The sequence below is a fragment of the Nerophis lumbriciformis genome, linkage group LG14, assembly GCF_033978685.3.
Source record: "Nerophis lumbriciformis linkage group LG14, RoL_Nlum_v2.1, whole genome shotgun sequence".
In the NCBI taxonomy this organism is placed as follows: Eukaryota; Metazoa; Chordata; class Actinopteri; order Syngnathiformes; family Syngnathidae; genus Nerophis; species Nerophis lumbriciformis.
The window spans coordinates 6,198,824-6,211,697 of record NC_084561.2 but is presented as its reverse complement, the minus strand read 5'-3'; the positions used below and the strand labels follow the sequence as shown (position 1 = coordinate 6,211,697).

Sequence of the window (12,874 nt, the reverse complement as noted above, 5' to 3'; positions counted from 1 at the left end):
TTCATTCCGATATGGCTCAATAGCTTCAGTTTCTTCTTCAATTTCGTTTTCGCTACCTGCCTCCACACTACAACCATCCGTTTCAATACATTCGTAATCTGTTGAATCGCTTAAGCCGCTGAAATCCGAGTCTGAATCCGAGCTAATGTCGCTATAGCTTGCTGTTCTATCCGCCATGTTTGTTTGTGTTGGCTTCACTATGTGACGTCGGGTGGTTAAAATCAGGCACTTTGAAGCTTTTTTTTAGGGATATTGCGTGATGGGTAAAATTTTGAAAAAAACTTCGAAAAATATAATAAGCCACTGGGAACTGATTTTTAATGGTTTTAACAATTCTGAAATTGTGATAATGTTCCCCTTTAAAGCAAGTTGTACATAAAAAAATCGATTAATCATGATTAATCGCAGGTTATTACCCGCATGCATAATGTTAATTAATTTTTTAAAAAGCGGTCCTCTAGTAGTGTGTTGTGGCACAGTGGTTGAAAAACACTGCCTTAGAGTACTGGTATTGATGCCGGAAATTGGTACCGTATCGTTTAAAATGTGAACAATAGCTATCCCCAGTCGTGACAACTAACAAAAATGACCACCGCAAAATTCACGCGCTTCTTCTTCTTCTTCTCTCCCATTTATTGTGACTTGCAACCACTGAAATTAGACCCTCCTTTTTGGCATACTTGCCAACCTTGAGACCTTCGATTTCGGGAGGTGGGGGGCGTGGTCGGGGGTGGGGCGGGGGGCGTGGTTGGGGGCGTGGTTAAGATATATATATATATAAGAAATACTTGACTTTCAGTGAATTCTAGCTATATATATATATATATATATATATATATATATATATATATATATATATATATAAATAAATAAAAGAAATACTTGAATTTCAGTGTTCATTTATTTACACATATACACACACATAACACTCATCTACTCATTGTTTAGTTAAGGGTTGAATTGTCCATCCGTGTTCTATTCTCTGTCACTATTTCAGAACACACACATTATACAAATATACATTATAAAATCAATAAGAAAACGGGAGCTCTAATTTGGGAGTCTGAATTAGGATCAGAAGTTCCTATATAAACATTGCGCACTCACGTCGCCTTTTTGTATTGATTACTGCAGCTGTGCACTGGATTAATTCACAAATACAAACTACAACTCACAATCACTTTAGAGTTAGGCTCCACCATCAGAATGTGTACTTAAACTTATAAAGATCACATGGATATTATTCAGTGAGTTGATTCACCAAAACTAACCTGTTATACAGGAGGAAAAAGCACACAGGACGTTTCAATTGTTCACAGACTGGTCGCGCTCATCAGAATGACAAGACACTTCCGGTCTGCAGGTGATAGCATTCAATTGGGAAGAAACGCCCTACTGCCCCTTACTGACCAATGTGAATACTGATAAATGTGTAATGACAGCTCCAAAAACGAATTCAAACCACAAAATAAAAATAAATAAATCAACACAAAAATGTGACACATTATGGGTGGGTCACATATGCATTTACAGTAGATGGCAGTATTTTCCTGTTTAAAAGTGTCACAACATTGCTGTTTACAGCAGACGAACTGCTTTACGGTAGACGAAAACTTGACTGCTGTTGTTGTGTGTTGTTACCGCGCTGGGAGGACGTTAATGAAACAGCCTAACAATAAACCCACATAAGAAACCCAGAACTCGCCCTCGATCATTAGCTGTTTATATTGTGGGAAAGCGGACGTGTGAACAGGCTGTCAACACGTCACTAAGGTCCGCATGGAGCTGGAGGGGGCGTGGCCTCCAGCTCCGCCTGAATTTCGGGAGATTTTCAGGAGAAAATTTGTCCCGGGAGGTTTTCGGGAGAGGCGCTGAATTTCGGGAGTCTCCCGGAAAATCCGGGAGGGTTGGCAAGTATGCTTTTTGGCCATGGAGCCAAGGTGGCGACTGCCGCCATCTTGGCCGCTTTTAAGTCGCACCATAGCGCTAACAACGCTAAAGAGTTAAGACGCAAACTTTTTTTTTTTTTAAACGGCGGTGCAAAAGTACCTTTTTTTGTGCTGGTGTCGTTGACCAGGAGCTGGTCAACCTGCTGCTGGTGGGCCGAGCGGTCTCCAACGTCTTCGACGGCGACGTGGAGTTGGACACTGGCGATGGCGACTCCACCCTGCTGAAGGGCATCCAAGGTCATTGCAACGTTGGCCTGCTGTCCTTGTTTGAACATTACAACATCTTCAAGGTGAGACGCTCTCCAAGATGTCCCAGGTTCTGGACCAAAGGCCTAGGTGGTGCACTTTCAAAAGGCACTTCCAACTTAAGTTTCTCCAAAAATAGCTTTATTTGCAAAAATATCTTCTTTCCATGCACATCTAAGGTGAAGTTGAACTGCATACAAAGCTGTAAACAAACAACTAAGGCTCAAGTGTTGCGTTAGAAGTGCTCCAAAACTGTCTCTCAACCCCACATTAGTCTCATCAGTTTCACCTGTGCACCCTACATGCTCTCCTCACAGGTGCTGTAAATAATGATATCACCTTGCAATATATCAACACATATTTTCATGGCAATTCCAAAAATAAATAACTTAATAATATATGCAGTAATAGAGAAATATAAATAACACAAAAATGGCTACCACAAGAATAATGAGCAAAATTAAAGTGCTGTAGCACAGTAGGCCCACGCATTCATCAAGCACCACCACAATGATCAACACTAAAGTGCAGTGGCATAGTAGGTCCAAGTGTTCATCAAACACCACCACAATGACCAACATCAAAGTACTGTGGCATCACATAATTTATTCAGAAAGTATAAATAACGACAAATAAAGATAGAATACTATTAACCGCAACCATTAACCATTAAAAAAATAGCCTGCATGTCAGCTTTGTGTCAGTAGTAGGGCTGCAATCCATCCATCCATCCATTGTCTACCGCTTGTCCCTTTCAGGGTCCCGGGGGGTGTTGGAGCCTAAAATTAAAAAAAATTAAAATATTAAAAATAATAATAATTAAAAAAATATATATATTAAGAATGCGGAGGCCATTTTGATTTATTTTATTTAAAAAACAATACAACATATAGATTTTTTTTTTAAACAAAACATACTCTGACTGTCAGCTTTGTGTCAGTAATATGGCTGCATGATTAAATTAAATTTATAAAATTAAAACAAATAACATTTAAAAAAATAAAATTAAGAATGTGGAGGCCATTTTGATGTATTTCATTTAAAAACCAATACAACTTATATATATATATATATATATATATATATAAAAAAAAGCCTACATGTCACCTTTGTGTCAGTAGTAGGGCTGCATGATAAAATAGAAATAAATAAAATAAAAATGTAAAAAAATAAATAAAATACTAATTAAGAATGCGGAGGCTATTTTGATTTATTTAATTTAAAAACCAATACAACAGACACATTTAAAAATAAAATAAATAGCTTGCATGTCACCTTTGTGTCAGTCGTAGGGCTGCATGATACAAAAATTAAAAACAAATAAAATTAAGAATGCGGAGGCCATTTTGATGTATTTAATTTAAAAACCAATACAACATATAAATAAATAAAACATTTAAAAAAAATAGCCTGCATGTCACCTTTGTGTCAGTAGTAGGGCTGCATGATAAAATAGAAATAAATAAAATAAAAATGTAAAAAAATAAATAAAATACTAATTAAGAATGCGGAGGCTATTTTGATTTATTTCATTTAAAAACCAATACAACAGGCACATTTAAAAAGAATAAATAGCTTGCATGTCACCTTTGTGTCAGTAGTAGGGCTGCATGATACAAAAATTAAAAACAAATAAAATTAAGAATGCAGAGGCCATTTTGATGTATTTAATTTAAAAACCAATACAACATATAAATAAATAAAACATTTTAAAAAAATAGCCTGCATGTCACCTTTGTGTCAGTAGTAGGGCTGCATGATAAAATAGAAATAAATTTTAAAAAAAAGTAAAAAAAAAAAAAAAAAATACTAATTAAGAATGCGGAGGCCATTTTGATGTATTTCATTTAAAAAACAATACAACAGACACATTTAAAAAGCATAAATAGCTTGCATGTCACCTTTGTGTCAGTAGTAGGGTTGCATCATACAAAAATTAAAAACAAATAAAATTAAGAATGCGGAGGCCATTTTGATGTATTTAATTTAAAAACCAATACAACATATAAATAAATAAATCTTTAAAAAAATAGCCTGCATGTCACCTTTGTGTCAGTAGTAGGGCCGCATGATAAAATAGAAACAAATAAAATAAAAATGTAAAAAAATAAATAAAATACTAATTAAGAATGCGGAGGCTATTTTGATTTATTTCATTTAAAAACCAATACAACAGACACATTTAAAAATAATAAATAGCTTGCATGTCACCTTTGTGTCAGTAGTAGGGCTGCATGATACAAAAATTAAAAACAAATAAAATTAAGAATGCGGAGGCCATTTTGATGTATTTGATTTAAAACCAATACAACATATAAATAAATAAAACATTTAAAAAAAATAGCCTGCATGTCACCTTTGTGTCAGTAGTAGGGCTGCATGATAAAATAGAAATAAATAAAATAAAAATGTAAAAAAATAAATAAAATACTAATTAAGAATGCGGAGGCTATTTTGATTTATTTCATTTAAAAACCAATACAACAGACACATTTAAAAAGAATAAATAGCTTGCATGTCACCTTTGTGTCAGTAGTAGGGCTGCATGATACAAAAATTAAAAACAAATAAAATTAAGAATGCGGAGGCCATTTTGATGTATTTAATTTAAAAACCAATACAACATATAAATAAATAAAACATTTAAAAAAAATAGCCTGCATGTCACCTTTGTGTCAGTAGTAGGGCTGCATGATAAAATAGAAATAAATACAATAAAAATGTAAAAAAAATAAATAAAATACTAATTAAGAATGCGGAGGCCATTTTGATTTATTTCATTTAAAAAACAATACAACAGACACATTTAAAAGGAATAAATAGCTTGCATGTCACCTTTGTGTCAGTAGTAGGGCTGCATGATACAAAAATTAAAAACAAATAAAATTAAGAATGCGGAGGCCATTTTGATGTATTTAATTTAAAAACCAATACAACATATAAATAAATAAAACTTTTAATAAAAATAGCCTGCATGTCACCTTTGTGTCAGTAGTAGGGCTGCATGATAAAATAGAAAAAAATAAAATACAAATTTAAAAAAATAAATAAAATACTAATTAAGAATGCGGAGGCCATTTTGATGTATTTCATTTAAAAACCAATACAACATATAAATAAATAAAACATTAAAAAAAAATAGCCTGCATGTCACCTTTGTGTCAGTAGTAGGGCTGCATGATAAAATAGAAATAAATAAAATAAAAATGTAAAAAAATAAATAAAATACTAATTAAGAATGCGGAGGCCATTTTGATGTATTTCATTTAAAAACCAATACAACATATAAATAAATAAAACATTAAAAAAAAATAGCCTGCATGTCACCTTTGTGTCAGTAGTAGGACTGCATGATAAAATAGAAATAAATAAAATAAAAATGTAAAAAAATAAATAAAATACTAATTAAGAATGCGGAGGCCATTTTGATTTATTTCATTTAAAAAACAATACAACAGACACATTTAAAAAGAATAAATAGCTTGCATGTCACCTTTGTGTCAGTAGTAGGGCTGCATGATACAAATATTAAAAACAAATACAATTAAGAATGCGGAGGCCATTTTGATGTATTTAATTTAAAAACCAATACAACATATAAATAAATAAAACATAAAAAAAATAGCCTGCATGTCACCTTTGTGTCAGTAGTAGGGCTGCATGATAAAATAGAAATAAATAAAATAAAAATGTAGAAAAAAATAAATAAAATACCAATTAAGAATGCGGAGGCTATTTTGATTTATTTCATTTAAAAACCAATACAACAGACACATTTAAAAATAATAAATAGCTTGCATGTCACTTTGTGTCAGTAATAATAATAATAATAATAACTGGGATTTATATAGCGCTTTTCTAAGTACCCAAAGTCGCTTTACATGCCATTTTGATGTATTTAATTTAAAAACCAATACAACATATAAATAAATAAAACATAAAAAAAAATAGCCTGCATGTCACCTTTGTGTCAGTAGTAGGGCTGCATGATACAAAAAAAAAAGAAAAAATTAAAAATGCGGAGGCCATTTTTATTTCATTTAAAAACCAATACAACGTATAGATAAAAAAAAAAGAAAAAATAGCCTGCATGTCAGCTTTGTGTCAGTAGCAGGCCTGCATGATAAATATCATCATGTTGACATGAGGAACTATGACCTCACGCCATTAAATTAGACTACATAAAAAAAAAAACAGCTCTGATAAAAACAAAAAAATGAGAAAAACGAGGTGAGCAAATCCAGTCCCCCCCCAGCTCCTTGTAAACAAACATGGCGTCGATGGAGGAGGAGTACATTTTGTGTGCTGCAAACCATCGCGCTTCAACACATCAGACCTTGTCTGCCAGCTGAAACGCCAGCGTGCTTACGACAGTGTTCTGATAGGTGGCAAGGCAATGCAACTTTATTTATATAACAGGTTTACAACAATTTTTAAATTGGACCAAAGTACTTTACAGGTTAAAAAGCATAGAGCAAACAAACCAAAACAAAAACAAACAATGAATGAGCTAAACAAGATAGTACAAAAGCAATACGGTAAAAGGGTTTGAATAAAAAGTAAAATTTCAAGATACAAATAATAAAAGTGTGACAAATTGAGAAAAAAAAAAAAAAAAAAGGTGCAGCAGTTACATGTGCATTTAGGAAATGACAAACATCAATCAGTTCATGGAGACAAGCAGGACATTATCACTATCCCTAGTTTTTAGCCTCAATATTTAAAAAAAAATCTCATTAATTTCCTCATCTTTGCCCTTTTATTCCACTTTTCACATGTTTTTTTTATATGAATATTTTCAGAATGTGCGGCAGGTTGTTAAAATAATTCCACAAATGGCCCCTGGGCCGGACTTTGGACACCCCTGCGTTAAATTAATATAATATAGATACACATACTAAAATGAGTAACTAGAGAACTGTTATATATGTCTGTTGTATTTGTGTTTCAGGTTGGAGACCATCTGAAGAACCCTCTTTTCCCCATCTGGGTGGTGTGCAGCGAAAGCCACTTCAGTGTCCTGTTTGGCCTGCAGGGGGAGCTGCTGACCAATCAGGATGAAGGCCCGGACTTGGACTTGTACTACTATGACGGACTGGCCAATCAGCAGGAGGAGATCCGCCTCACTGTCTGTGTGTAACCTCTTTCATTTCATCGCTCTGTGACATACCCTATTTTTCCGGACTATACATACCCTATTTTTCCGGACTATAGAGCGCACCGGTATATAAGCCACACCCACTACATTTTAGAAGAACAACACATTTCCATGTATTAGTCGCAGATATATACGTTGTGAAATGACTTATTCACATACAAATATTTAGTAAACGTTCATTTACATACCTTATTTGTTTCCAAATGGTGTCTGTAACAAGGCAGTAAAACGGCTGGTCAAACAAAACGGAAGTCATCGTCATGGACCCACTAGCTGTGCAAGCTAGCTTTCCAATCAGCTAAACAGACTCAATAACTCCACGGTGACGTTTTGGTGAATTCACTGAGGAATTTGTGAAACTGAAACAATACAAAAAGAATGACGTTGTAAGTTAATAATACTAATACAGACACTCGTAAACATGTTAGCATATTAGCTAATGCTAACGACGCTTGCTTGATTATGATAGTACGTGAAAACACTCCTAAAGACATCACACATGGGACGGTTTAGTCTGTAACAAGACAGTAAAACGGCTGGTCAAACAAAACAGAAGTCATGGTCATGGACCCACTAGCTGCGCAAGCTCGCTCTCCAATCAGCTAAACAGACTCAATAAGACCACGGTGACGTTTTGGTGAATTTACAAAACTGAAACAACCCAAAAAGAACGCCATTGTAAGTTAATAATACGAACACAGACACTCGTAAACGTGTTAGCATATTAGCTAATGCTAACGACGCTAGCTTGATTACATTACGATGCATGAAAACACTCCTACAGACGTCGCACATGGGACGGTTTGGTCTGTAACAAGGCAGTAAAACGGCTGGTCAAACAAAACAGAAGTCATGGTCATGGACCCACTTGCTGTGCAAGCTAGCTCTCCAATCAGCTAAGCAGACTCAATAACTCCACGGTGACGGTTTGGTGAATTCACTGAGGAATTTGTGAAACTGAAACAATACAAAAAGAATGCCGTTGTAAGTTAATAATACTAAGACAGACACTCATAAACGTGTTAGCATATTAGCTAATGCTAACGACGCTCGATTGATTACGATAGTACGTGAAAACACTCCTAAAGACATCACACATGGGACGGTTTAGTCTGTAACAAGGCAGTAAAACGGCTGGTCAAACAAAACAGAAGTCATGGTCATGGACCCACTAGCTGCGCAAGCTCGCTCTCCAATCAGCTAAACAGACTCAATAAGACCACGGTGACGTTTTGGTGAATTTACAAAACTGAAACAACATAAAAAGAACGCCATTGTAAGGTAATAATACGAACACAGACACTCGTAAACGTGTTAGCATATTAGCTAATGCTAACGACGCTCGCTTGATTACATTACGATGCATGAAAACACTCCTACAGACGTCGCACATGGGACGTTAGAAGACGGAACGGCACTTCTACTTCCGGCTCAAAGCTCCTGCAGTGAGCAAACTGGTCCAAAAGATGGCGCTGTAGCACAAACGACGCCACACCGTTTCAGGGTATTTGCTCGTTTTTATTAGGAACTATTTGCATCATGGCCGTCAGCGAAGAAAAAAAAAATGATATAGAAAAATCAATGAGCCGCACCGTTTTATAAGTCGCAGGGTTCAAAGCGTTGGAGGAAGAAAATAAGACAATATTCAAACTTTCTAGAAGATGTCGGTGGTGTTTAGGGATGGGTTCAAGTACCAATGATTGTCACACACACACACTAGGTGTGGTGAAATTTGTCCTCTGCATTTGACCCATCCCTTTGAGGTGAGGGGAGCAGTGAGCAGCAGCGGTGGGCACGCCTAGGAATCATTTTTGGTGATTTAACCCCCAATATATATATAACACTTTTTTTTTTTTAACTTGGGACTTCCCGTGGGCCGGATTTTGGATGCTGGGGGGCCGTAGTTTGGGGACCCCTGCTCTAACCACTAGGCCACTGAGTTACTGAATATTTATGTGTAAATAACTCATTTCACAACGTATATATCTGCCACATATTAGTCCAGTGTGACTAATATGTAGAACAATTAATTTTTTTCCAATATTTAGTGAGTGCGACTTATATACCGGTGCGCCCTATAGTCCAGAAAATAAGGTAATACATGGAAACAGGTGTGTTTTAGTGCATTTTCCCCCACATTATTTGAGCAAAAGTCAATGTTTTCGGAACATGTGTGTGTTTGCAGCCGTGGGTAAGTCACCTCTGAGTGGTCAACATGCGGACCCTGATCTGATCCCTCCTCTGGAACTTTGCATCCGGACTAGGTGAGTGCCTAGGAAACACCAATTATTCCTTCTTTAACATTTTGTTTGTGTTTGTGTCAGGTGGAAAGATGCCTTTGTGGGCTGGAACGACACAGAACCCATTCTCTGACTCCTCGGATTGAGATTTTTAACGTCAGCTGCAGTCCAAGTTTGTCTCGTCTTTTCATATTTAGTCAAAACCACACCTAAATAAGCCACGTTCAAATGCTTCACCACAATACATCTTTTAGGAAGATCTATTGAAATTAGGGATGGGTACCAGATTCTGGACTTTGATGGGTACCAACCGAATCGGTACCACATGGGCTAAAAATGTTGTACGGTATACCGATATTAGTCTAGCACCACGATACTAATGAATCATATTCGGTACTATACCGCCTCTAAAAAGTACCGGTCCTCCACGTCGTGTCATGCAGGAGAGCATGTTCGGCAGTGCACACACACAGAGTACTTACAAGCAGACACAGTTTGTAGACAGAAAAGGGAGAATGGACGCATTTTGGTGTAGAAAGTAAAGATAAAGGTGAAGTTATAACACTGAAACACCCTAAGGAAGAGGTGCTTTACGACATGGCTAAATTCACTCTACCTTGTCTCCATGGCAACATATCAAGTAGTTAAAAATGCTTCTTCACACTGCAGTAAACCTGAATCATGACTATGGCTATGATAAAAATGGTCTATAATTGAAAAAGTCAATACTAGACTTCAGTATTCCCAATCATGAAACATTAATACCAGCATCTTGACTTTGAACACACCACACACAAGTGAATGAAAGGCATACTTAGTTAACAGCCATACATGTCACGCTAAGGGTGGCAGTATGAACAACGTCAACACTGTCATAAATATATGCCATATATTGAAACCACACTAAACAACACTGTCAAACATGTGTCATATAGTGAAACCACACTAAACAACACTGTCATAAACATGTGTCATATAGTGAAACCACACTACACAACACTGTCATAAATATGTGTCATATAGTGAAACCACACTACACAACACTGTCATAAACATGTCATATAGTGAAACCACACTACACAACACTGTCATAAACATGTGTCATATAGTGAAACCACACTACACAACACTGTCATAAACATGTGCCATATAGTGAAACCACACTAAACAACACTGTCATAAACATGTGTCATATAGTGAAACCACACTACACAACACTGTCATAAACATGTGTCATATAGTGAAACCACACTAAACAACACTGTCATAAACATGTGTCATATAGTGAAACCACACTAAACAACACTGTCATAAACATGTGTCATATAGTGAAACCACACTAAACAACACTGTCATAAACATGTGGCATATAGTGAAACCACACTAAACAACACTGTCATAAACATGTGCCATATAGTGAAACCACACTAAACAACACTGTCATAAACATGTGTCATATAGTGAAACCACACTACACAACACTGTCATAAACATGTGCCATATAGTGAAACCACCCTAAACAACACTGTCATAAACATGTGTCATATAGTGAAACAACACGAAACAACACTGTCATAAACATGTGTCATATAGTGAAACCACACTACACAACACTGTCATAAACATGTGTCATATAGTGAAACCACACTAAACAACACTGTCATAAACATGTCATATAGTGAAACCACACTAAACAACACTGTCATAAACATGTCATATAGTGAAACCACACTAAACAACACTGTCATAAACATGTACTATATAGTGAAACCACACTAAACAACACTGTCATAAACATGTCATATAGTGAAACCACACTAAACAACACTGTCATAAACATGTACTATATAGTGAAACCACACTAAACAACACTGCCATAAACATGTGTCATATAGTGAAACCACACTAAACAACACTGTCATAAACATGTCATATAGTGAAACCACACTAAACAACACTGTCATAAACATGTGTCATAGAGTGAAACCACACTAAACAACACTGTCATAAACATGTGTCATATAGTGAAACCACACTAAACAACACTGTCATAAACATGTGTCATATAGTGAAACCACACTACACAACACTGTCATAAACATGTGTCATATAGTGAAACCATACTAAACAACACTGTCATAAACATGTCATATAGTGAAACCACACTAAACAACACTGTCATAAACATGTGGCATATAGTGAAACCACACTACACAACACTGTCATAAACATGTGTCATATAGTGAAACCACACTAAACAACACTGTCATAAACATGTGTCATATAGTGAAACCACACTAAACAACACTGTCATAAACATGTCATATAGAGAAAACACACTAAACAACACTGTCATAAACATGTGTCATATAGTGAAACCACACTACACAACACTGTCATAAACATGTGCCATATAGTGAAACCACACTACACAACACTGTCAAACATGTGTCATATAGTGAAACCACACTAAACAACACTGTCATAAACATGTGTCATATAGTGAAACCACACTGCACAACACTGTCATAAACATGTGTCGTATAGTGAAACCACACTACACAACACTGTCATAAACATGTGTCATATAGTGAAACTACACTACACAGCACTGTCATAAACATGTGTCATATAGTGAAACCACACTACACAACACTGTCATAAACATGTGTCATATAGTGAAACCACACTAAACAACACTGTCATAAACATGTCATATAGTGAAACCACACTAAACAACACTGTCATAAACATGTGGCATATAGTGAAACCACACTACACAACACTGTCATAAACATGTACCATATAGTGAAACCACACTAAACAACACTGTCATAAACATGTGTCATATAGTGAAACCACACTAAACAACACTGCCATAAACATGTACCATATAGTGAAACCACACTAAACAACACTGTCATAAACATGTACCATATAGTGAAACCACACTAAACAACACTGTCATAAACATGTACCATATAGTGAAACCACACTAAACAACACTGTCATAAACATGTACCATATAGTGAAACCACACTAAACAACACTGTCATAAACATGTGTCATATAGTGAAACCACACTACACAACACTGTCCTAAACATGTGTCATATAGTGAAACCACACTAAACAACACTGTCATAAACATGTGTCATATAGTGAAACCACACTAAACAACACTGTCATAAACATGTGTCATATAGTGAAACCACACTAAACAACACTGTCATAAACATGTGTCATATAGTGAAACCACACTAAACAACACTGTCATAAACA

General features: G+C 35.7%; 1 protein-coding gene across 3 annotated transcripts in view; it reads left to right on the top strand.

Moving 5' to 3' along the window:
- The window catches only part of mindy4 (MINDY lysine 48 deubiquitinase 4), a 52,705-nt gene that overhangs the window by 30,347 nt on the left and 9,484 nt on the right, over window positions 1-12,874 (top strand). For 2 of the 3 annotated variants that reach the window (XM_072914600.1, XM_072914599.1), the window contains exons 15-17: window positions 2,078-2,239; window positions 7,147-7,327; window positions 9,539-9,617. In XM_072914600.1, coding sequence (XP_072770701.1) covers window positions 2,078-2,239; window positions 7,147-7,327; window positions 9,539-9,617 — 422 coding nt within the window. Of the gene's footprint in view, window positions 1-2,077; window positions 2,240-7,146; window positions 7,328-9,538; window positions 9,618-9,677; window positions 10,004-12,874 lie in introns of those variants that run through there. The other variant, XM_061976178.2, reaches the window with a different exon arrangement.